This window comes from Mobula hypostoma, chromosome 13 (assembly GCF_963921235.1).
Source record: "Mobula hypostoma chromosome 13, sMobHyp1.1, whole genome shotgun sequence".
Lineage (NCBI taxonomy): Eukaryota > Metazoa > Chordata > Chondrichthyes > Myliobatiformes > Myliobatidae > Mobula > Mobula hypostoma.
The window spans coordinates 6,440,441-6,467,919 of record NC_086109.1 but is presented as its reverse complement, the minus strand read 5'-3'; the positions used below and the strand labels follow the sequence as shown (position 1 = coordinate 6,467,919).

At 42.8% G+C, this 27,479-nt stretch overlaps 1 protein-coding gene across 1 annotated transcript; it reads right to left on the bottom strand.

The window, feature by feature from the left end:
* On the bottom strand, window positions 1-27,479 carry psma5 (proteasome 20S subunit alpha 5). The gene is made up of 9 exons (XM_063066418.1): window positions 27,329-27,479; window positions 15,932-15,998; window positions 13,618-13,744; window positions 9,130-9,197; window positions 7,715-7,822; window positions 6,267-6,325; window positions 2,224-2,326; window positions 1,606-1,692; window positions 1-314 (listed from the first exon to the last, which is right to left on the bottom strand). Exons 1-9 carry the CDS (start codon window positions 27,355-27,357, stop codon window positions 237-239), a joined length of 726 nt encoding a protein of 241 aa, XP_062922488.1. The 5' UTR covers window positions 27,358-27,479; the 3' UTR covers window positions 1-236.

The following is a 27,479-nucleotide window of genomic DNA, read 5'->3' as shown; positions in this document are numbered from 1 at the left end:
AAGGATTTTGGCAATACACCATCAGTAACAAAAATTTATTTAGTTCCATTTGGTTCATAATAATGGTTTTCAATGCAGTATGTACAGAGATTTTTCAAAACCAAGTTAAAACTAGTACTACATACGTAGAAACTATCTGAAAGCGTTATTCCACAAACTGGAAACCTTCAGAGCTTGTAACTTTGATTGCTTGAATTTATACTCAAGAAAACCAGTGGCTGGGCCAGAATTCAAATTTAGATTTTCTTTATTTCTTCTTCCAGCTCCTCCTTTGTGTACATGTGAAATGCTTTTGAAGGCTCTATTGTTGCAAGCTGAAAAGAGAATTAATCAGTTAATACACTCCAGCTTCAGCAGCTATAGAAGAGTGACGAAAGGAGCCGAGGTTAACTACCCCTACAGCTTTTCTTTAGCTCATTGTTAGGAGTAAATGATCAAGCTGAGACAACTTTTCTAAATGTATTTTCTATTTTCACCATACGTTGCAGGTTGAGTCAGTAGTAAGGAAGGCAAATACAACTTTTACATTCATTTTGAGGCATCTAGAATATAAAAGCAAAGTTGTAATGGTGAGGCTTTATAAGGCATTAGTCAGACTGCACTTCCGAGTATTATGAGCAGCTTTAGAAAAGTTGTGCTGGCATTGGAGAAGGTCCAGAGAAGATTTACAAGAATTAATCCAGGAAGGAAAGGGTTAATGTATGAGGAACATTTGATGGCTCCAGGCCAGTACTTGCTGGAGTTTAGAAGAATGAGGAGAAAAATCTCACTGAATCTTAGCAAATATTGAAAGGCTTAGGATAGAGTGGATGTGGTGAAGATGTTTCCTATAGTGCGGGAGTCTAGGACTAGGGGGCACAGCCTCAGAATACAAGGATATTCCTTCAAAACAGAGATGAGATGGATTTTATTTAGGCAGAGGGTGGTGAATCTGTGGAACTCATTGCTACAGACAGCCCTGGAGACCCAGTCATTGGGTATATATAAAGCAGAGGTTGATAGTTTCTTGATTAAAAAGGGTGTCAAAGCTTACAGAGAGAAGGCAGGAAAATGGGATTGAAGAAGATAATAAATCAGCCATGATTGAATGCTGAAGTAGACTCAATGGGCCAAGTGTCTAATGCCCCGAGAAGCTACCCCACCATCCTGCTGCAACTTTTGACAGTACTTTGTGCTCTTCTCCAAGGAGACGTGTCAATACATAGAATGTACTGGATAATACTTCCCATCTACATTTTGAGGCAAATGTCTTCACCCTCATGTAAAGTGCTGGGATGAGAGTGGAATAGTGGATAGTTGTCCATCAGAGGTGGGGGGGGGGCGGGGAACAAAACACACAAGCCCATTCCTATAGAGTGACATCCCTTTAGAACAGATGAGGAGGAATTTCTTGAGGGGGATAATAAATCAGCCACAATTAAACAGCAGAGGAGACTGGATGGATAAAAGGCCTAATTCTGCTCCTGTGTCTTATGGTCTTATTCACCCATGCCATGTTGATCAGAATAAATTTCTCATACTTAAGGGTTGGAAATCTCTAAATAAAAGAACACTGTCCCAGTCAAACATAGAGTTACTGGCTCATCATATACAAAATGTTCATACCTCAATATTAGTAGCACTTAGTTTTTCTTCCATTACTTGTTTCAGGATGGTCAGTGCTTCCTTCTTTGCCTCATCTAATGTCATAGACTGAAATTTTAATGATCACTAAGGTCAGCATTTGTACATACCAATACCAAAGATATGACACAAATTAGACCCTTCAAACCACGCCACCCCAGCAAACCTCTCTCCCCCCGCACCCAACAACCCCAATTTAACACTAACCTATTCATGGGGCAATTTACAATCAACTAACCTACCCAGTACATCTTTGGACAGATGGCAGAAACCGGAGGACCCAGAGAAAATCTACGCCTTCCACAGCTGAGACAGAGAGACTCCTTACAGAGGATGCTGGGATTGAGCAGTGGTGAGGGTTCAATTCCTGCTGCTGTCTGTAATGAGCTTGTAAGTTCTCCCCAAGACTGTGTGGGTTTCCTCCGGGTGCTCCAGTTTCCTCCCACGTTGCAAAGATGTGTGAGGTCAGGTTAGCGGGTATGCTTTGCTGATGCCGGAAATGTGGCAACAGTTCCACAATCGATGCATTTCACTGTACGATTTGATGTACACATGATAAATAAATCTGAATCTTGAATGATCGGTGACTGGTTGATATACCTTGTGATAAACCTCCTGTAGAGCACTCTGAGCTCCCTCTGAAGCTGAGCCGATTGCTCTAGCAACACATTGCACAAAAGTCCCAGATGGATCCATGTGATACCTGCACAAGAAACAAACAGGCTGTGCTCATAACCACTCTACCTTTAGAATTCAGCAATGAAACAGACCACAAACTGCTCACTGTAAGTACTGGTGGCAACTCTAAATAACTGGCATCAAGATTGGCATGACTGACGGAACAAGAAAGGTTGAGAGGACGAGGACTTTTCTCTGTGTAGCGAAGGAAGATGAGAGGTGACTTGATAGATAAGAGGCTCAGATAAGAGTGGACAGCCAGAGACTTTTCCCAGGGCTAATACAAGGGGATATCAAAGGAAAGTTTTATTTTTACACAGAGAGTGGTGGGTGCATGGAAGATGTTGCCGGGGTGCTGGTGGTAAAGGCAGACACATTAGGGACATTTAAGAAACTCCTGGGTAGGCACATAGATGAAAGAAAAATGGAGAGCTATTTGGGAGTGAAGGGTTAGAGTGATCTTAGAGTTAGTTAAAAGTCCGGCACAATGCTGAGGGTTGAAGTGCCTATACTGTGCAGTACTGTTCTATGTTCTAACACCATGGCCTGTCCAGGGATTCAAGATTGTTTTTGTCATTCTTCAGTACACCAACGTAAAGGAGAACATTGTTACTCTGGATCCAATGCAGCACAAAAAAGTAACCCAAAAAACACAATAACTATAAAAACAATCCTTCAAAACACATGGTGGTGGGGTGGAGATAAATCTCTACCAAAAAAAGTGCAAGACACTCTTTCCCTCTGCTAGCCTGCAGGTCACCCTCGGGCAAGGTGTAGCACCTGCTTAACCCCTGATCAGGGTCATGAGAAGCCATGGGAGCAGGTGGTGGATGGTCGTACGAGCAGCTGGTGCAGATCACAATTCCTGGTTATATGACACTGACGCCAGGTAGACAATCTCTGAAGGGATTGGCGAGTATCACTCATCTTTGTAAAGACACTGCCCAGAAGGCAGCAATAGCTGTAGAAAAATTTGCCAAGAACAATCATGGTCATGAAAAGACCATGATATCCTAAGTCATACGATGGCACATATCAAACAAACAAAAAACAATGTACAAGTAACTGAGTGCGGCCATATACACATACGATCAGCTTATATACATAGACAAAGCTCTATGTCCAAACTTCTTGAAGGGGAAAAGCTGCCATGGTTATGGCACACACAGGAATGGGGATAACTGAATTAGCTATTTGCATTACAGTAGTCATGTAACATTATGTGCTTCAGAAGATAATTTTGTTCAGACTCTTAAACAGACAAAGCCTACAAGCCCAGCTAATTCAGTAACAGAGACAGGATTATCAGCACAACTACCACAGAATAATTACAATTGCCAATTGAATACAATAGCAGACACTTGCTTAATATTGCTATGTCTATCTGTAAGTAGTACCCCACCATCAGGCAGAAGGTACCATAGCAGTAGGTAACAGCTTCTTCCCCAAGATATGAGATGACTGAACCTCCTGCTATTACCCAGGTCTCATCACTTATGAAGACACAGTAGCATATTAGCGTTTACTTTTTAAACTTCAATTGTAAATGAACATTATGCCAAATGGCAATCTTCAGGAATACATTTTATTTTTCCTCAATGTATGTGTAGTAATATTACTTTCTGTGTTGTGCGTGGGTTATACGCACTGTGCACCTTATTCAGGAGGTACATTGTTCCGTTTGGTGGTATACATATATAGGTTTGAATGACAATAAAGGTGAAATTAAACAACGCACACTGTGATAGACCTTGATGCAGTTTTACTGGAAGTGAAGCATGTTCAATTCTTCTCTTCTACCTTGTTGTAAAATCCTACCCTGGATCAGCCTCTCACTGTGCACTCATCTTGATAAAACGCAACTGCTTCACAGAACAACTTATAAAATTAACATATGCCACAACTATTTACAATGTGTAATGTTAACTAGCTCATAGATAGCAGCCTGAAAAACGGAACAGATTTAATTAGCAAACAGAGACAAAGAATAACTTCAGTAAGCACCAAATAACAATACTCTAAAGAAAATGGACAGGATAATCAGGAAATATTCTCTAAACTCCATGAAAAGCCTCGACAGTGGAGGTGGAGAGGAAGTTTTCTATAGTGGGGGAGTCCAGGACAAGAGGGCACAATTTCAGAATAGAAGGCCACCCATTTAGAACAGAGATGAGGAGTCAATTTATTTTGGCAGAGCGTGATGAATCTATGAATTAATTGCTGGATGTCTGTAGATGCCAAGTCATTGCGTATACTTAAATTGGAGATTTAATGGTTCGTGATTAGTAAGGGTGTCAAGGGTTATGGAGAGAAGGCAGGAGAATGGTGCTGTGAGGGATAATAAATCAGCTATGTTGGAATGACTCTGCTCTGTCGATGGGCCAAATGGCCTAATTCTGCTTCCATGTCTTACTTTATTACAAAGAGTTGAAGGTACTCGTGAAATGCAAATACAAACCAACATTCCAAGTTTAAAGCACTTATGTAAAATATTGAGGTAGAGTTGCTCAAAGAACCACCACAGAAACTGAGGCTTAGTATCTGGAACTATCAAGACAGACTCCTTAAAGTTGTTCTGCACCTGATGAGGCCACTTCAACATTTATACATCACACACAGAACAGTGGAGAAAATCAACAAGTCAGGCATGAGTAAACAATCAACATTTCAGGCCGAGACCCTTCTTCAGGATTGGAAAACAGGGAAGATGCCAGAATAGAAAGGTGGGAAGAGGGGAAGGAGGTCTAGCTAGAAGGTGATAGGTGAAGCAAGGCAGATGGGAAAGGTAAATTGCTGGAGAGGAAGGAATCTGATAGGACAGGAGAGTGGACCATGGGAGAAAGGGAAGGATGATGGGACCCAGGGGTGGGGGGGGGGTGATAGGCAGGTGAAAAGTGGAGATTAGAAGAAAGGAGAAGGGAATTTTATTTTTGCCATAAGGAGAATTTGATATTCATGTCATCAGGTTGGAGGCTACTCAGAATACAAGGTGCTGCTTCTCTATCCTGAGGGTGGCCTCATCTTGGCACAGAGGTGGTCATGGACTGACAAATTGAATGTGACTGGGAACCGCAATTAAAATATTTGGCCATAAAACATGTTGTGAAATCTTCAATCAACTGCTCAATACTATAGTCACACACTCTCACCTGGTCCCTCAACGCCAGCTCTATAGCCAAGAAAGCCCAGCAGCGTCTCTACTTTCTGCGAAGGCTGAGTAAAGTCCATCTCCCACCCCCTATCCTCACATTCTACAGAGGATGTATCAAGAGCATCCTGAGCAGCTGCATTACTGCCTGGTTCAGGAATTGCACGGTCTCGGATCGCAAGACCCTGCAGTGGATAGTGAGATCAGCTGAGAAGATCATCGGGGTCTCTGTTCCTGCCATCACAGACATTTGCACCACACGCTGCATCCGCAAAGCTAACAGTATAGTGAAGGACCCCACGCACCCCTCATACAAACTCTTCTCCCTCCTGCCATCCGGCAAAAGGTACCGAAGCATTCGGGCTCTCACGACCAGACTATGTAACAGTTTCTTCCCCCAAGCCATCAGACTCCTCAATATCCAGAGTCTAGACTGACATCTACATCATTTATTATATTGTAATCTGTCCTCTACTGTGCCTATTGTCTTGATTATTAATTATTGTACTACCCTGCACTGTTTTGTGCACTTTATGTAGCCCTGTGCAGTTTTTATGTTGTTTTATGTAGTCTAGTATAGCCTTGTGCTGTCTCACATAGTCTAGTGTAGTTTTGTGTTGTTTCATGTAGCATCAGGGTCCTGGAGGAATGTTGTTTTGTTTTTACTGTGTACTGTACCAGCAGCTTATGGTCGAAGTGACAATAAACTTGACTTGACTACAAGAAAAATTTGAGATGATTAATTACATTATTTGCTCTTATATATTATGAAGCTTTCTTGAATAAGGTAGCAAAATGCAATAGAAATAATGCTTACATTTGTGGCCCCTTTTCATCAATCCCTCCAAACAGCAATGCCACACCAAATGGTCGGCTCTGGGGAAATAAAATAGAGCATTCAAATCACATTTTCTCCCACCATAAATGACACTATCATAAAAGGCTACTCATAAGTTTTTAGGTATTAAAAGACTACTGAAGACAGGAGTGAGATAAATTGGCGAGTTGAGAGGTGTTGCAACAATAACCTTGCACTTAAAGTTAGTAAAACCGAGGAACTGATTGTGGCCTTCAGAAAGAACTTGGGAGAACACACATCAGTTTTCATCAAGGGGGTGAGCAGAGGAAAGGGTGAGCAGCTTCATATGCTGGTGTCAGCATCTCAGAGGACTAATCTTGGGTCCAACATATTGATACAATTACAGAGAAGTTATGCATGTGGTCCTACTTCATTAGGAGTTTATGACACCAAAGACTCACAAATTTTTATAGGTGTGTGGTGGACAGCATTCTGACTGGTTGCATCAGTGTCTGGTAATGAAGGCTCCAGATCACAAAAGACTAAAGAGGGTTGTGACTCAGCCAGCTCCATCATGGGCAAAACCTTCCTCACCATCAAGGGGAGCTTTAAGAGGCAAGTACCTGAAGACCCTCACCATCTGGGACACACGGATACAGGAGCCCGAAGACCCCCACTTCAATGATTCAGAACAGATTCTTCCCCTTCATCAGATTTCTGAACGATCCTTAAACACTACATTGTTATTCCTTTTGGTCTTGCACTATTTTTGTAGTTTATGATTTGTCTTTCCTCTGCTGCCGCAAAAAAACAAATTTCACATCATATGTCAGTGATAAGAAATCAGAATCTGACTCTGAATCAAGGGATATAGGGTTTGTGCAGGGATCTGTTGCTGAGATAAATATAAGCAGCGATTTTATTGAGTGGTAGGACAGAAAGGGCAAAATGGTCTCTTCCTGTGTGATGTCCTTTTCCCCTCCTCCACTCAAAAAAAAATTCAGATTATTTGTGATCAAACATGAACACCCTTCTTAAAGTGGACAAATCACATCCACCCTCACCCATTGTTTACCAATGGCCCCGAAAACATCAACTTGGCCAAGTCAAGGCTAAGTAATTAACTGCAGAGCTAAAATTTAACCATGTTACACTGCTTTTACTTTCAAAGGCATGAAGAATTACTATTATAACTTGACGTGGCACAGTAGCATAACTCTATTACAGTGCTAGCAACCCAGGTTTAATTCCTGGCGCTGTCTGTAAGTGGTTTGCATGTTCTCCCCTTAACCATGTGGATTTTCCCCGGGTGCTCTAGTTTCTTCCCACATTTCAAAAATTGGATCTGAAGTGCCTGCTACTGTGCTGTATCTCAAAATAAAAAAAATTAATAAAGCACACGTGAAGGGGTTATGTAATGTGGCTATGCCAGATACAGTAGTAACAGATTTAGCTAGAGATGTTACCATTGCACCAGGGTCTGCATCTTCTTCACCAAACTGCAAGGCCAAGTTGGAGACAGCCTGGGTCACACTTTCAACCGTCATATTTTCATTGTAAGTAAACCAGTGATTCTGAAGAATAAACACAATTATTAATGATGTCAGTTGAAGAAACAATACAGTAAGGCCTCTATAATACAGATCCCTTCAAATTCATTGGTTCACAAACCAGATTTTCCATACAATTGATGATTTTGACTTTTGGATGGACCCCCAACACGCTTTTCACTTTTTTTTGACGTTATTTTCCAGTGAATCCAGGAAAGGAAGCAGGGAACAGATCTGTTGAGTTTCATCTCATCAAAATAAGTTGAGTCAACGTTCCCTCTAATTTGTAATGACCACCGGGCGCAAAAATCTTGTGCTGTGCAATTTTTTTGCTCAGTGACAACAACACGTGCGCAGTGAATAATTTCTCTAATAAAAACAGTATAAATAAGCTAGTTCTAAAATCTTCAGACAAATTGCAAACTCCATGTCATCAACACCGTCCCCATCAGAAACTGGAAGAGGAAATGTGATTGTGTATGATCGTGAAATATACTTAACAAGCCAATGAGGTAGAGGTTGAGAACCTTTTGTGTGCAGCTTAAATTCCTTTATGTGTGCTCGTAGCAAAAGATGTGTGCCCTTGCACACGTTAGAAAGAACATTGGTTGAGGCTTACCCTCTGTGCCCTGGGTTCAGCCACAAAGCTACACAGGATCCTGATAGTTCGTCCCATGTTGACCCTGGATCCCCTGCAAATCAAGCTCACACTCTCAGCAATACACTGCCAACCTTGTGAGCTTGCCTGTCTGTAGATATTTGATCGGCAGAGATCGACCTATAGCAGGGTTGCCCAAAAATTTATGTCATGGACCTCCCCATCACCATTAACCAAAGGGTCTGTGAACCCCAGTCTGGGAACCCTGACATACAGGGCGTGTCTGACACCGATCTATCAGAACATAGAACTGTACATCAGAGGAACTAGCCTCAGCCCATAGTGTTGTGCCGAACTGATTAAGTTCATGACACCTAATCCCATGCACTTCAATGCACTTCCAAAAGAGGCATCCAACACCACAGTTTCCAACAATGTTAGGATATTTCTTTATCACTTCTCTTTACAACCCTCATCACTATGTCACTTCTATATTATTTCAAGATTTGCACAAAAACACTTGAAATAGCTCTGTGGACATAACAATTTTGCAATTATCAGTTCCAAAGTTACTGACTTTCGCTGGATAAACATTAAATATTAGTGACAACAGAATATGCATCCTAAGATGACATTACAGAAATTAATAATTTAACTGTTAGAAAACAGAACAAGTTTCACAGAAGCTTGCTTTAAGTTTAACATATTGTGAAATACTGAAATTTTAAATTACCTGTGTTTCAACTCGAGCTTTATCGATTAATGTTTTGGCATCAGCGATTAATCCACTCATTGCACAGCCTAATAAGAAAATAATTAATATTAATTTTAATTCTACAGGAGTGATACTATAATATTTTGTACAATCTCCTTACAGACAGCAGCTAGCTACCGTGCTAGAGGTGATACGGTAGTGTAGTGGTTAGCACATTTTACAGTACAGGTGATCCGGGTTTAACTCCTGCCACTGCCTGTAAGGAGTTTGTACATTCTCTTCATGACTGTGTGGGCTTTCTCCAGATGCTCCCCTTTCCTTCCACATCCCAAAGATGTACTGGTTAGTAGGTTAATTGGTCATTGCAAATTGTCCTCTGATTAGGCCAGGATTAAATCAGGGGATTGCTGGGCGGCACAACTCAGAGTGCCAGCAGGGGCAACTCTGCGCCGATCTCAATAAATAAAGTCACTTTTTTTTTAACCCATGCATTTTTTTTTATAAACACATAAGAAAAATCATAAATTAGCTGTCAAGTGAGCCAGAATGGTTAACTAGTGTACAAGAGGCCTGTTCAAGAGTGTTTAAACAGTTTTGTCACACACAAAATGCTGCAGGAAGTCAGCAAGCCAGGCAACATCTATGGAAAAATATAGTTGACGTTTTGGGTTGAAAACTGTTGGCAGGACTGGAGAAAAAAAAGCTGAGGAGTAGATTTGAAACGTGGGGGGGAGGGGAGACAGAAACGGCAGGCAATAGGTGAAACTTGGAGGGGGGGGAGGATGAAGGAAAGGGCTGGGATATTGATTGGTGAAAGAGACAGAAGGCCATGGAAGAAAGTAAAATAGGGAAGGAGCACCAGAGGGAGGCAATGGGCAGGGCAAGGAGATGGGTGAGGGGGGAAAGGGGATGGGAAATGGTGAAGGGGGGTGGGGGGAGCATTACTGGAAGTTTGAGAAAGCACTGTTCGTGCCATCAGGTTGGAGGCTACCCAAATGGAATACAAGGTGTTGTTCCTCCAACTTAAGAGGGGCCTCATCACAACAGTGGAGGAGCCCGTGGATAGACATATTGGAATGGGAATGGAAACTGGAATTAAAATGAGCAGCCACTAGGAGATCCCGTTTGCTCCAGCAGATGGAGTGCAGATGTTCATTGAAGCAGTCTCCCAATCTATATCAGGCCATACCAGGAGCCCCAAACACAGTAAATGACCCCAGCAGACTCACAGGTGAAGCGTCGCCTCACCTGGATGAACTGTTTAGGGCCCTGAATGGTAGGAAGGGAGGTGGTGTAGGGGCAAGTGTAGCACTTGTTCCGCTTGCAAGGAAGTGCCAGCGAAGGAGACATAGATTGGAGACTGTCTCATCAAGCACAGATGCTGCCTGGCCTGCTGAATTCCTCCAGCATTTTGTGTGTTGCTCAGATTTTCAGCATTTGCAGATTTTCTCTTGTTTGGGAACTTGTCCTTGAGCCTGGTGATAGGTTTCCAAGCCTTTGTCCAATGGGAGAGGGGAGAAGAGGCAATGACTAGAATTGGTGTGGGGGGGGTGGGCTTTGATTACATTATGCTTATTTGGGAAATCAGCAGAAGTATATACAGAGACAGCAGAAGGGAGACTGCAAACTAAATCAATTTTTCCTCAATAATTCCTCAATAATAAATGTCTTCTGCTTCTTCTTCAAGACTTTTGAGATCCTTTCCAAATGTTGGGTGCTCAAATCCAAAAGCAATTTAATTGTTTCAAAAAAAAATTATTTTCAGCATTGTTTCAGTTGCTGTTTTATACCCCAATCAATTATGTTATGCAAAGAAGATTGTGATTTCTGGCATGACACCCCACCGCTGTCTGTAAGGAAATTGTACGTTCTCCCAGTGATGCATGGGTTTCCTCCCACATTACAGGTTAGAGTTAGTGAGTTGTGGTTCTGCTTTATTCTTGCCATGCTTCAGGCGCCACTCATACAATCCTCGCTAATCTGATTTAACGCACAATCTCACAGTATACTTTGACGTACATGTGAAAAATAAAGGTGATCTTTATCTTTAACACAAGAAATTCTGATGGTGCTGGAAATCCAAATCAACACACACAAAATGCTGGAGGAACTCAGTAGGTCAAACGGCATCTATGGAAATGAACAGAATCATTGAGCCCCTTCTTCAGGACTGATAAAGAAGAGAGAGAGAAGACACCAGAATAAAAATCTGGGTATGGGGTAGGGGGAGGGTGGGGGTGTGAGAAGGACGATAGCTGGATAGGTGAAGTCAGGCAGGTGGGAAAGGTGAAGTGCTGGAGAGGAAGGAATCTGATAGGAGAAGAGAATGGACCATAGGAGAAAGGAGAGGAGGAGCAGCACCAGGGGGAGCTGACAGGCAGCTGAGAAGAGGCAAGCAGCCAGAATGGGGAGTAGAAGAAGTGGGGAGAGGGGAGGGAAAATTATTTTTTACTGGAAGGTGAAATCGATATTCATGCCATCAGGTTGGAGACTACCCAGACGGAATTATAAGGTGTTGCTGCTCCACCCCAAGGGTGGCTTCGTCATGACACAAGAGGCAGCCATGGACGCGTGGGAATGGGAATGGGAATTAAAATGCTTGGCAACTGGGAAGTTCTGCTATTGGCGGATGGAGTGGAGGTGCTTGACGAAATGGTACCCCAATTTACGACAGGTCTCACCTATGTAGAGGAGGCCGTGTCGGGAACACTGGATACAACAGACCCCAGCAGATTCACAGGTAAAGTGCAGCCTCAAAGGGAAGGACTGATTGGGGCCCTGAATGGAGATGAGGGAGGAGGTGAATGGGCAAGTGTAGTATGTTGGGCCGCTTGCAATTGTTATCTTTAAATACTTTCAAGTCTTCCTGCTCCTTTACCACTGGTGTGTAAATAACTTGCTCCACGAGCAGATGCTCGTATCTTACACATTCACAATTACAAACCTCAACTGCCTTTTGCTCCATTTGGTCACCATTAAGATTTCTCAAATTTGGCGTGTCATCTATATATAAACTTTTATTTTAGGAAATGACAATTAAGTATTGTCATATTTATTTTACTTTACAATAACATTTGCTTATTTACGAGGCCTGAGGTAATTTTTTTTATATATACACACGAGTGGAACCTGGGATAGTGGTAGAGGCAGATACAGTAGTAACATTTAAGAAACTCTTGGTAGGTACAAAGATGATAGAAAAATGGGGGGGGGGCGGGTTAAGTAGGAGGGAGAGTTAGATTGATATTGGGACACTCACAACACGCTGGAGGAACTCAGCAGGTTGGGCAGCATCCATGGAAATGATCAGTCAACATTTCGGGCCGGAACCCTTCGTCAGGACTGAAGAGGCAGAGGCCCTATCAAGAAACGTTGACTGATCATTTCCACGGATGCTGCCCGACCTGCTGAGTTCCTCCAGCGTGTTGTGAGTGTTGCTTTGAACCCAGCATCTGCAGAGTATTTTGTGTTTAAGATTGATATTGGGAGTAGGTTAAAAGGTCGGCGCACATAGCGGACCAAAAAGCGTGTACTATCCTGTTTTATGTTCTAAATTTTAGACAGCATCCCAATAAATGAAAAGACTAACTTATATTCATGTAAAACTACAACATTAACAAAAAACAAAATTAAAGGAGAAAAAATATTTGACAGAACCACTCAAGGATACAGTAGGGTGGATGACCCAAATAGAGTACAGCACAGAAACAGACCCCTGGACTCATCCAAGCCATTTAAACTGCCTACACCCTTGTCAGTCAGGTTTTAAACAAAATACTAACATAGGAGAAAGGTGGTGAGGTTTGGGATGAGAACTGTGGAAGTTTGGATGAACAAAGGCAGAGCCATCATGATTGGGTTGATTAAATTCAAGTTATTGACAGGGGGTTGAAAAGGGATTGTTTTCAAGAGGAGTGAATGGAGAGGGAGAATTAAGCCAAGGACAGACTGAGAAAGGACAAGATCCTGTATTAAAATTTAAGTGCTACTTTAACAGGCAAGCACGTGATGGTGAACCCAATATGCAAGTTAGTAAGTAGGAAGCAGAGCTTGAAACAACTCCAAGCCTACAAGCAGCAGGTTGAGGGAAGCCAAACTCAAGCATTTTAGAACACTAATTATTCAATGATCTGTATCTGCTATATGGGTAGGGGAAAATGGAAAAGGAAAATCCAAGTTCATCAAATAATTTGTAGGACAAAGGGTCCCAACCTTTTTTATGCCATTAACTAAGGAATCCGTGCACCCCAGGTTGGAAACCCTAGTGAAGGAATTTGAAACAGAAAACACCCCTGTGCCCAAATAAATATAAAAAGATTTGAACACAGGCTACAAATAAATAGTGGATTTCTGAAACCTTACTTTGACATAAAATACTTCAATCTCCATAAACATTTTACCCTTGTATTTTTTAAATGGGAATTACACATTTAGTAAAACTGAAGGACAAGTCCCAAAAACAAGGCAGTTAATTGTCTGATTCCCCTCCCTCCACAATATACTGACCTATGTGAGAATCAATTTCAACTATTTTCTCGATGCTGCTGGGTTCCATTAGTGGAGATGTGATCCTCTTCTCAACCGCGAGAACAACACCTTCACTGGTCTGGATTCCAATGGCGGTGGAACCCAACTGTGGAAACAGACAGCATAAATTTAATTTTCCCTGTTAAGGAAAATTTCACGAGTTATCTTGTTTAAGAGTACAATGAGGTGGCTTTTCTTATAGTACTCGACTCCAGCTGCATTGCATGGGAATATCAGCCTACACATCAAAGACTCCAGCAAATTTCTACAGATGTACCATGGAGAGCATTCCGACTGGTTGCATCACTGTCTGGTATGGAGGCACCAATGCGGAGGATTGGAAAAAAGCTGCAGAGGGCTGTAGACTCAGCCAACGTCAGTCCTGCACTAGAATGAATGCAAGCCCAGGATTGCGTCCTTAGTTCCAGTATATAGGTGGGGTGGGGGAAGTGGGCAGGGGCACAACCACAGCTTTTGATCAAAAGAGGTGCATGTTACTAGTAAAACACATTGATTACTGTCCCATGTTAAAACAGTCTTTGGAACTGCAAACTACCATGTCATTAAGACACCAGAGAGATACCTGTGCTCTTTGAAACAATCTCTCTGGATCTTTGACATTAACAAGGTACCAAATGAAGTCTGAGGTCAATACCTCAATATATATCAATCTTAGAATGTATTTAAATCTTACATCCACCCAACGCGAGGGAGTAAAAACCTTTGTGTTATGATTCCGTTGCAATGTACAGACATGTGCATGCAAAGAGTTGTAACTTTGGCAGTGATGAGCCTGGTACTTGGCTCTGGTCCCTGAATTGGAGCGGGAAGCCTCCTGAATGGGAGAGGGATGCACTAATACTAAGCCACAGCAGCTACCAAAACCTGTGGATACTCAGCGGGGTTATGAGAAAACTGTTTAACAACATATTTTGTTGAAATAGCCAAGTACAGAGTCGCAAATCAGAGGTAGGGTAATGAATTAGCTCACAGTGAGAATACACTGCACTGACACTTGCCATCTGTGCATCTTGACATCAAAAATAACAATTTATAGGTTCATTGATCCTATTTTATTTTAAACATCCAGCATAGAAGAGAGTGCCCCCAAACCCAGAAACAATGGTTCAAAGTTCAGTCAATTTATACAGATGTCACCACATACAACCCTGAGATTTATTATTTTGTGAGTATACCCAATAAATCTATAGGATAATAACCATAACAGAATCAATGAAAGATTGCCCAACTAGGGCATTCAACCAGAAGGCAGAAGACAACAAACTATGCAAATACAAAATAAAGAAATAAATAAGCAAAAATATCGAGGACATGAAATGAAGAGTCCTTGAAAGTGAATTCATAGATTGTGGGAGCATTGATGGGGCAAGGGAAGTTGAGTGATGTTAGCCCCTTTGGTTCAAGAGCCTGATGGTTGAGGGGTAGTGACTGTCCCTGAACCTGGTGGTATGAGTCCTGAGGTCCCTGTACCTTCTCCCTGATGGCAGCAGTGAGACAACAGCATGACCCAAGTGGTGGGGGTCACTGATTATGGATGCTGCCTTCCTGCTACAGCTTTTCATGTAGGTATGTTCAATGGTTGGAAGGGCTTTACTCGTGATGAAGTGGGCTGTAACAACTACCCGTTGTAGAATTTTCCATTCAAAGGCATTGGTGTTTCCATACCAGGCTGTGATGCAGCCAGACTATATACTCTCTACTACACATCTATAGAAGTTTGTCAAAGTTTTAGATGTTATGCTGAAGGCTATTAAGTGTTTTAAACTAGTAACTAGATTTATCATTGTCACATGTACCAAGGCACAGCAAAAAATTTGTCTTGTGTAGTCTTAATAAAGTTAATCTCTTGTTCTCTCCCCCGCCCCCCCCCCCACAGATGCTATCTGACCTGCTGGGTTTCTCCAGCATTTTGTGTGCATTGTCTTAATCATGGTTCATACAGGTTCAATTCGTTACAACAGTACATTGAGTAGTACAAGGTAAAACATACCAGAAAGCAGAATAAAATGTTACAATTACAGAGAAAATGAACCATAAGGTGTAAGGTTATGAGCTAGATTATGAGGACAAGAGTTATGTTTCGGATGGCATGTGATTATGAATGGAGCAATACCAATACAAGATGATTGGAAATGGTGAACGTTACCCAAGTTGTACATTAGATTTTAAAAAAGCATAACTAGCAAAGTGTGAGAGTTCTCCCACAGCATGGGCTGTGAGAATCTCTAGAGTTAACTCACCACTGTAAAACAAAGGCATTTTAAATACACACCTTAATGGCCTCTATAGCATATTCAACTTGAAATAGTCGGCCTTCTGGAGAGAATGTGTTAACGCCTCTGAAACACAAAATGAAAGAATTATTTCCTCAAAAAGAACCACAGAACACTAATGGCCACTCAGCCCATCTGAATTGTATAGTTAAGTACAGTATATTCTGGTTGATTGTACACATCGGGACCAGTACACTTTGGCCCAGTTAAACGGCTGCTCTATTTAGCCGAAGTTTCATGGAAATACTGAAAAAAAAGCATACAAACGACTGAGAAACAAATTATGTATTTAAGTTTAATTATCGTTCAACCACTCATAAATACAGCCAAATGAAACAGTGTTACTCCAGAGCCAAGGTGTAAAACACTATACCAACAATCATAAACAGAAAGCACATAACACATATCAGACAGCAGTAACCATACAGCCACATAAAAAAAATATAATCTAGGTCCCTTAGTGAAACGTCCTGTAAACCGATGATACACGTGTTGTTGGCAAGAACAAGCAGTTCTCAGCAGTCTGCAAAAGAACCCATGAATGTAATCCAGGTTGCCTTCCACTGAGTGAACACGAGGGAGGATCTATGTTTTTGGGTGGCGGGCAGTCCGAATCCAGCGTGGACACTGTCACATCGCCTCCAGCATCTCCCCTCCAGGCCGACTCCAACATGTACACCCACAGCATGAGCCCAGTCCTTACTGCAATCGAGGCCATGCAGCTCCCTGTTGTTAGTCATGTCAATAAACCAGTGAACCAGACTTCCAGTATTTTACATTCCCAATGTCCAACAGGGTTTTGTGCTCGCAAGGGTCCAAGATAATCACTTGCGGTCAGACTGCAGACCACCTTTGTGACCAACTCTGACACTCTTTCTGTAGCAGGCAGCAACACAGTCTGCACCAAGCCCAGCTCCTCTGCTGTCGAGCAACTAGCTGATAGCAGAGGAGCAAGTCTTGATGCAGACCATCTTGAAATGAAATACAAACAAATTAGCACACTATTAATACAGTCCCATAAAACTCTAGGTTCCTAATATTTGTTGACAGAAGAATTCACTCCAGTGTATGCTGCAACTATTCTTTGACCATAAATGAACAAAATCAACACTGACACCTAGTGTAGATAATGGATTGCCTTCATACAGTGCTATCGATGACTGCATTGTCCGAATTTTCATTGTACCATTCAAGATTGTTGATACCTTCAACTTCTTTGTAGTTCCTAACTCATTGGGAGTAGTGAAACCATTTCATTTTCACTTATGGCCATTACTGACATCGCCAAGCCTGAATGCATGAAAACGCAGGGAGCAAAAACAGTTCTGAATTGTCTTACTGCTGATCCCTCACCAACTATTCATGACAAAAATCACTGCTGTTTGAACACAAACACATGCAACTGATGCTGTTTAAAAACTGTTTGCTCTAACCACAGTGCAGTGTGTTAACGGCCATGCAAGTGCATGCGATTTATTTAAATAAATTTATTTAAAGCAAGTCTCCTGTCCCAATTAAACAGCATAGTGTTCCAAATAAACAAAGGGAATTCCAGCTGTTTTCTTGATTAGTTCTTGTGTGTGTGTGTGTTTTTTTTAAAAAGATGTGCCCCAGTCAACTGGAATCGACTGTGATTGGTTGAACTAAAGCGGGTGGGATGATAGCACAGCAGTCAGTGCAATCACGTCACAGTGCCAGCAATCACAGATCAGGGTTCAACGCCCGCTGCTGTCTGCAAGGAGTTTGCACGTTCTCTCCGTGAACACGTGGGTTTCCTCTGGGTGCTCCAGTTTCCTCCCCCATTTCAAAGACCTACAGTTCTGGTTGGGGTTATAAGTTGCAGGCATGCTATGTTGCTGATGGAAGCATGGCCACATTCCCATGGAGTGCCCCCAGCATGTCCTTGGACTGTGTTGCACATTGATGCATTTTACTACGTTTCAATGTACAGGTTTCCCCCGCTATCCGAAGGTAGAGCGTTCCTATGAAACGGTTCGTAAGCCGGAATGTTGTAAAGTGAATAAGCAATTACCATTTATTAATATGGGAAAAAATTTTGAGCGTTCCCAGACCCAAAAAATAACCTACAAGATCATGCCAAATAACACATAAAACCTAAAATAACAGCAACATATAGTAAAAGCAGGAATTATATGATAAATACACAGCCTATATGAAGTAGAAATACTTCTCTGCCGCACTGTCTGGCGCAGCGAAAATCTCGCGGAAGCACTCTCGGCAGAAACACTCTCTCTAGTAACCTTTAAGCTATGAAGCTGCCAAATCATACCAAATAACATATAAAAATACACAGCCTATATACAGTAGAAATAATGTACGTACAGTGTAGTTTCACTTATCTGAATCGGGAAGACTAATAAATTGCAGCTTCGTCACAGTTAAACACTTGCTTATACGAATAACCACCTGACACAATCGGCAATCGCCTCTGATCTGGGCTGACATTTACGTGCCGGGCGGCACCTAATTAATCAGCTTGGTTACTTAAGCTTTTTTCTTAAAGATGTGCTGGGTGCGTTTCAACTACCGCTGCATTCTTCGCGGCAATGTATCGGTTCACGGCCCAGAGGTTGGGGACCATTGCTTAAACTATGAAGCTGCCCTTACCTAAGAAACCGATCAAACCACCCATGACTACCTTTAAATTCCACTTTCATCACCAATGTCCAGTGCTTTCTGTTTCAGCTTATTAAAAAGACTGACTGATTTCTCCTTAAGTATAAGAAAACTTAACGGAACACCACGCTTTGTACACCCATCAATCCACTCAAGCAATAGACTTTCCATTTTATCCATTATTGGATGCCGACTAAGAGAGACCACGTTGCTACGAGCAGAACCAACAGTAACATCGGCAGCTTTCAAAATTCTTTCTCTCTGAGTATAAACAGTGCGAATGGTGGACGCAGGCAAGTTCAACACGCGGACAATGTCCTTACTTCGTTCACCACGATCGAAACGCTTATTTATGTCTAGTTTTACGCTAAGTGCAACACCCTTACAAGCTCTTTTATGCTTTTCCAATACCTTAGAACTCATCTTGCTAACAGATGCACAAAATAAATCGAGATAAAGCACGTGCTTAAGCAATGCAGGCTAGAACGTAGTTCTGGGGAGGAGCTTGGCTGCACGTGTGCACGCTGCCTTTTTTCGTAACAGTGAAAACAACTGTTAGAGAAAACAGGTAACTAATGTGGGTCTTTCGTAACAGCGAGGTGTCGTAAAGTGAACGTTCAGAAAACGGGGGCCACCTGTACATCTGACAAATAAAGCTAACCAACAGGTCCATTCCAATGGCATCTCCAGCCTTAGCCATGGGCAGCAGAGTTGACGATCACTAAGACAATGACATCATTGAAAACCGATTGGAAATCCCTACAGATGAGGCCTGGTGATCAGACCCTCATGGAGAGTAAGGTCCAAGTGTGCACTATCAGCCGGAATCATACTCCAGATCTGGCTGGCTCACTATCAGTATCAAGGATGCTATACAAATGAAGTGGAAAATGGAGGTAGTTTTGCAGCAAACAAGTTACAACAGGAAAATGATAGACAAAAACCTCAGAATTGAGGGACGTCCATTAACATAGAAACATAGAAAATAGGTGCAGGTGTAGGCCATTCGGCCCTTCGAGCCTGCACCGCCATTTATTACGATCATGGCTGATCATCCAACTCAGAACCCCGCCCCAGCCTTCCCTCCATACCCCCTGATCCCCGTAGCCACAAGGGCCATATCTAACTCCCTCTTAAATATAGCCAATGAACTGGCCTCAACTGTTTCCTGTGGCAGAGAATTCCACAGATTCACCACTCTCTGTGTGAAGAAGTTTTTCCTAATCTCGGTCCTAAAAGGCTTCCCCTTTATCCTCAAACTGTGACCCCTTGTTCTGGACTTCCCCAACATCGGGAACAATCTTCCTGCATCTAGCCTGTCCAATCCCTTTAGGATTTTATACGTTTCAATCAGATCCCCCCTCAATCTTCTAAATTCCAACGAGTACAAGCCCAGTTCATCCAGTCTTTCTTCATATGAAAGTCCTGCCATCCCAAGAATCAATCTGGTGAACCTTCTTTGTACTCCCTCTATGGCAAGGATGCCTTTCCTCAGATTAGGGGACCAAAACTGCACACAATACTCCAGGTGTGGTCTCACCAAGGCCTTGTACAACTGCAGTAGTACCTCCCTGCTCCTGTACTCGAATCCTCTCGCTATAAATGCCAGCATACCATTCGCCTTTTTCACTGCCTGCTGTACCTGCATGCCCACTTTCAATGACTGGTGTATAATGACACCCAGGTCTCGTTGCACCTCCCCTTTTCCTAATCGGCCACCATTCAGATAATAATCTGTTTTCCTATTTTTGCCACCAAAGTGGATAACTTCACATTTATCCACATTAAATTGCATCTGCCATGAATTTGCCCACTCACCCAACCTATCCAAGTCACTCTGCATCCTCCTCACAGCTAACACTGCCACCCAGCTTCGTGTCATCCGCAAACTTGGAGATGCTGCATTTAATTCCCTCATCCAAGTCATAAATATATATTGTAAACAACTGGGGTCCCAGCACTGAGCCTTGCGGTACCCCACTAGTCACCGCCTGCCATTCTGAAAAGGTCCCGTTTATTCCCACTCTTTGCTTCCTGTCTGCTAACCAATTCTCCATCCACATCAATACCTTGCCCCCAATACCGTGTGCTTTAAGTTTGCACACTAATCTCCTGTGTGGGACCTTGTCAAAAGCCTTTTGAAAATCCAAATATACCACATCCACTGGTTCTCCCCTATCCACTCTACTAGTTACATCCTCAAAAAATTCTATGAGATTCGTCAGACATGATTTTCCTTTCACAAATCCATGCTGACTTTGTCCGATCATTTCACCGCTTTCCAAATGTGCTGTTATCACATCCTTGATAACTGACTCCAGCAGTTTCCCCACCACCGACGTTAGGCTAACCGGCCTATAATTCCCCAGTTTCTCTCTCCCTCCTTTTTAAAAAAGTGGGGTTACATTAGCCACCCTCCAATCCTCAGGAACTAGTCCAGAATCTAACGAGTTTTGAAAAATTATCACTAATGCATCCACTATTTCTTGGGCTACTTCCTTAAGCACTCTAGGATGCAGACCATCTGGTCCTGGGGATTTATCTGCCTTCAATCCCTTCAATTTACCTAACACCACTTCCCTACTAACATGTATTTCGCTCAGTTCCTCCATCTCACTGGACCCTCTGTCCCATACTATTTCTGGAAGATTATTTATGTCCTCCTTAGTGAAGACAGAACCAAAGTAATTATTCAATTGGTCTGCCATGTCCTTGCTCCCCATAATCAATTCACCTGTTTCTGTCTGTAGGGGACCTACATTTGTCTTTACCAGTCTTTTCCTTTTTACATATCTATAAAAGCTTTTACAGTCAGTTTTTATGTTCCCTGCCAGTTTTCTCTCATAATCTTTTTTCCCCTTCCTAATTAAGCCCTTTGTCCTCCTCTGCTGAACTCTGAATTTCTCCCAGTCTTCAGGTGAGCCACTTTCTCTGGCTAATTTGTATGCTTCTTCTTTGGAATTGATACTATCCCTAATTTCTCTTGTCAGCCACGGGTGCACTACCTTCCTTGATTTATTCTTTTGCCAAACTGGGATGAACAATTGTTGTAGTTCATCCATGCAACCTTTAGATGCTTGCCATTGCATATCCACCGTCAATCCTTTAAGTGTCATTTGCCAGTCTATCTTAGCTAATTCACGTCTCATACCTTCAAAGTTACCCCTCTTTAAGTTCAGAACCTTTGTTTCTGAATTAACTATGTCACTCTCCATCTTAATGAAGAATTCCGCCATATTATGGTCACTCTTACCCAAGGGGCCTCTCACAACAAGATTGCTAATTAACCCTTCCTCATTGCTCAAAACCCAGTCCAGAATAGCCTGCTCTCTAGTTGGTTCCTCGACATGTTGGTTCAAAAAACCATCCCGCATACATTCCAAGGAGGAATTTATTTCACCAGTGAGTGCTGAATCTGTGGAATTTATTGCCAAGACACAAGGTATATTTAAGGCAGAGGCTGATACATTCCTGATTAGACACAGGGCATGAAGGGATACAGGGAGAAGACAGGTGTTGGGGCTGAGAAGGAAATGGATCAGACAAGATGAAATGGCAGAGCAGATCGATGGGCCAAATGGCCTAATTCTGCTCCTATATCTTTATGGTCTTAAAATGGGTGGAACTTGGATTTAATGGTTGGGTCTCTGAAACAGGGTAACTCCTTACCCAATCCTGGAACAGGACAGGATTGCGCAATGACCCCAGGACTAACAAGTGCGAAGATACACACTGAATTTGGGACTTGAAGAATCAAAGGTCTTCTACAAATCTGATCATCTCACACCTCAAGAGGCAATGTGCCGTGTAAAAGGAACAAAACTGTTGGAGGACCAGAAGGCACAGCCTCACAATTGAGGGACATCCCTTTAAAACAGAGATCAGGAAGAATTTCTGTAGCAAGAGTGTGGTGAATCTATGGAATTCATTGTCACAGATGGCTACGGAGGCCAAGTCATTAGGGTATATTTAAAACCGAGGTTGATAGGTTTCCTGATTGGTAAGGATATCAAAGGTTATGGGGTTGATAGGGATAATAAATCAGCCATGGCAGAATGGTCTAATTCTGCTCCTATGTCTTATGGTCAAGCAGTAACTATGGAGACTAGGGGTGCTGAAATGTGAATTGTCCATTTCCCTCTATAGGTGCTGCCCGACCTCCAGAAACACTGTTTGCCTCTCCAGATTCCATCACCTGTAATCTCTTGTGTCTCCAACATAGAGCTCAAGCTCAGAGTATTAGTCCTTGCAATTAAAAGTTTACCTTTCAACAACTGACAGCAGCATCTCTCTCTAATATGAAAGAGGCTTCAGCAGAATAATGGAAGGGACAAGCTGGGACAAGGAGAAATTCCTGAAGCTTTGGAATTCTCCAGCTTGGGGTATCTGGAGGTTCACTCCAACCAGGGGTGGATAGGTTCCTGGACATCATGGAAAGTGGCTAGGAATGGAGCTGGGACAGAAAACTTGTTTTGTACTCACTGTATTTATCATTACCACGTGCACTGGCAACTAGCTTAACATTGTCACACGTATTGAAACAGAGTGAAAAACCATTTCGTCTGACATTCAGTCAGATTATTCCAAACACAATTACATCAAGGTAAAATGAAAGGAAAAGAAATAGGAAAGCAGAAAAGAGTGTAACAGTCAGAGAGGAAGTGTGTGCAGGGAGACAATAAAATTCAAGTCCACAACCATGTATGTTTTCAGGTAGAGAGTCCTTTTTAACATACCAAATGGGAGGATAGAGGCTGTTCTTGACCCTGGTGATATGTGTTAGGAGTGGTTAAAGTGGGAGAGAATTGGTTTATTATTGTCACATGTTTCAAGGTACAGTGAAAAATCTTTGTTTTGTACATTATCCGTACAAATCAACTCATCACAACAGAGTATTGAGGTAGTACAAAGTAAAACAGTAACAGTCACAGGCAACAAGATACAAGGACCATGACCAGGTAGAACATGAAGCCAAGAATCCACATCATACAAGTCGATTTGATGGTCTTACAACAGCAGTATAGCTGTCCTTGAGCCAGTGTTATGTGTTGGGAGTGGTTATAGTGGGTGAGGATTGGTTATCAGACATCCCACCCTTCAAAAACTCATTTCAGGGAGGTAGCACCATCAATTTGCGGGAGACTCCCGGAACTTCCGGGAGAGGTGGAATGTCTGCAATAGAGTAGCTCCTTAGCAGCTAGCCAGCTAGTTTAAATAACGTTAGCTATGCTAATGAATGAATGACACCTGTTAAACTCACCTCAACGTGTCTTTTACAGTCTTAACCCACCATGGGCAATAGAAAAGTCACTGTTGTAAACAGTGCAGCGAGCAACGCTGTCATTATTTTTAACCCCTATTAGGCAGGGGTACGCTTTAGGGTAGTCTGGGGTGACATACTTTTTAGGCAAAATGAATAGGAATAAGGAACCTTGGTTCTAAGGGATATTGCAACTCTGATAAAGATGAGGAGGGAGTTGTATGAAATGTATAGGAAACAGGGGGTAAATCAGGTGCTTGAGGAGTATAAGAAGTGCAAGAAAATACTTAAGAAAGAAATCAGGAGGGCTAAAAGACATGAGGTTGCCTTGGCAGTCAAAGTGAAGGATAAGCCAAAGAGCTTTTACAAGTATATTAAGAGCAAAAGGATTGTAAGGGATAAAATTGGTCCTCTTGAAGATCAGAGTGGTCGGCTTTGTGCGGAACCAAAGGAAATGGGGGAGATCTTAAATAGGTTTTTTGCGTCTGTATTTACTAAGGAAGCTGGCATGAAATCTATGGAATTGAGGGAATCAAGTAGTGAGACCATGGAAACTGAACAGATTGAAAAGGAGGAGGTGCTTGCTGTCTTGAGGAAAATTAAAGTGGATAAATCCCCGGGACCTGACAGAGTGTTCCCTCGGACCTTGAAGGAGACTAGTGTTGAAATTGCGGGGGCCCTGGCAGAAATATTTAAAATGTCGCTGTCTACGGGTGAAGTGCCGGAGGATTAGAGAGTGGCTCATGTTGTTCCGTTGTTTAAAAAAGGATCGAAAAGTAATCCGGGAAATTATAGGCCGGTGAGTTTAATGTCAGTAGTAGGTAAGTTATTGGAGGGAGTACTAAGACACAGAATCTACAAGCATTTGGATAGACAGGGGCTTATTAGGGAGAGTCAACATGGCTTTGTGCGTGGTAGGTCATGTTTGACCAATCTGTTGGAGTTTTTTGAGGAGGTTACCAGGAAAGTGGATGAAGGGAAGGCAGTGGATATTGTCTACATGGACTCCAGTAAGGCCTTTGACAAGGTCCCGCATGGGAGGTTAGTTAGGAAAATTCAGTCGCGAGGTATACATGGAGAGGTGGTAAATTGGATTAGACATTGGCTCGATGGAAGAAGCCAGAGAGTGGTGGTAGAGAATTGCTTCTCTGAGTGGAGGCCTGTGACTAGTGGTGTGCCACAGGGATTAGTGCTGGGTCCATTGTTATTTGTCATCTATATCAATGATCTGGATGATAATGTGATAAATTGGACCAGCAAGTTTGCTGATGATACAAAGATTGGAGGTGTAGTAGACAGTGAGGAAGGTTTTCAGAGCCTGCAGAGGGACTTGGACCAGCTGGAAAAATGGGCTGAAAAATGGCAGATGGAGATTAATACTGACAAGTGTGAGGTATTGCACGTTGGAAGGACAAACCAACGTAGAACATACAGGCTTAATGGTAAGGCACTGAGGAGTGCAGTGGAACAGAGGGATCTGAGAATACAGATACAAAATTCCCTAAAAGTGTCGTCACAGGTAGATAGGGTTGTAAAGAGAGCTTTTGGTACATTGGCCTTTATTAATCAAAGTATTGAGTATAAGAGCTGGAATGTTATGATGAGGTTGTATAAGGCATTGGTGAGGCCGAATCTGGAGTATTGTGTTCAGTTTTGGTCACCAAATTACAGGAAGGATATAAATAAGGTTGAAAGAGTGCAGAGAAGGTTTACAAGGATGTTGCCGGGACTTGAGAAACTCAGTTACAGAGAAAGGTTGAATAGGTTAGGACTTTATTCCCTGGAGCGTAGAAGAAGGAGGGGAGATTTGACAGAGGTATATAAAATTATGATGGGTATAGATAGAATGAATGCAAGCAGGCTTTTTCCACTGAGGCAAGGGGAGAGAAAAAAAACCAGAGGACATGGGTTAAGGGTGAGGGGGGAAAAGTTTAAAGGGAACATTAGGGGAGGCTTCTTCACACAGAGAGTGGTGGGAGTATGGAATGAGCTGCCAGACGAGGTGGTAAATGCGGGTTTTTTTTAACATTTAAGAATAAATTGGACAGATACATGGATGGGAGGTGTATGGAGGGATATGGTCCGTGTGCAGGTCAGTGGGACTAGGCAGAAAATGGTTCGGCACAGCCAAGGGCCAAAGGGCCTGTTTCTGTGCTGTAGTTTCTATGGTTTTTTTGGAACACTCTGCCATGGCGCACACTCTCTCTCTCGTGGTCACTCTTGCTCTCAAAAAATTGATTTCAGGGTTATTGTATATAATTTGCAGGCATCAGAGAGCCACTATTAATTTGCTGGAGACTCCCAGAACTTCAGGGAGAGGTGGGATGTTTGGGTTATAGATGGTTTAATCAAGCAGTAGTAAATTAAGGCAACTGGCCTTGATGAGTTTTGCCACTCACCTGAGAGGCTTCTTCAGTTCTGATCCATGGTGGGTAGTTTTGCGGCTTATAAACTGAGCAGTTTAAAAGTACAGCAATCACATGAGGGTCGCAGAGGTAATGAGAGGGTCATTAGTCTTATCTTTGCAGGAATGGAGGTGTGAACTGTCGTGGAGACACTGGGGTAGAGATGTTAGGATTGTACTGTAAGTAGCTGATAGGTAGTGTCGTACTCCACCTGTTCAGGGACAGGTTTTCCAGTATGACAAAGATAGCTTCTTTAACTCCTCTTTTAAACCACATATCCTCCCGTCCAAAATGTGCACATTGTTACCAAACGATAACAATGCTTTAGTTGTAAATACAAGCCGAGACTTGACCTGAGCTATTAGCCCTCCTATGTTGGGACATTTGTTTGTGGGGTGGAGTGAAGTGGAGTGGAGTATAGAGGGCGTGGGGTACGACAGTGCATCTCTACCCCGGCGTCTCCACAACAGTTCACACCTCCAGTCACGCAAAGATAAGACTAATGACCCTCTCGTTGCCTCTACCAGTTGTCTTGATTTACTGCTGCTTGATATACAATGGCCTGAATGACTGAGAACCTTCACTGACTTAAATATGGTTGATTATTGTCACATGTAATGAGTGGTTAATCTTTATATAGCTATGCAGATCAAAGCATCTGTATGGCTCCATCAATTCATCAGGTAGATTGTTTAGTCAAGAATCAGTCTTATCGTTCGAGAGGCCCGTTCAACAGTCTCACAACAACGAGAGCACCACACTTGCAAATTGCTAAACTGAACTGGTTGCCGACTCGGCGCCTCAGCCCGTTTCCAGGCCCAGCCCCGGAACCGGCGCCGTGACTCAGCAGCCCCGGCTTGAATATGAAAATGAAACCTTGTCCTTTGTTAAAAGGCCCGAGGCCCGAGACCGACCCGGCGGCCGGAGACCAAAGCACCGTGACGCGAACGAGCGAGGACCCGGGACCCAGGCCCCAGGCCCAGGTGCGGGACATAACAGCAACAACAGCCGAGGCCCCGGGTCCAGGCCCGATTGACGGGGGATGGCTGATGTGCCCTCGGCGCAACGTGCGGCAGCGGGAAGGCGAGACTCACCTGTCGTACTCGGACCTGATGATAAACATCCTGGGCGGCAGGTGACTTGCGAGGCCGCACAGATGGAGAGGGACAAGGCGATGAGGAACAACAGGTCAGGGAGCGCGGCCTCTACCGGAGCCTGCGAACGTGCGGCCTGATCACGCCTATC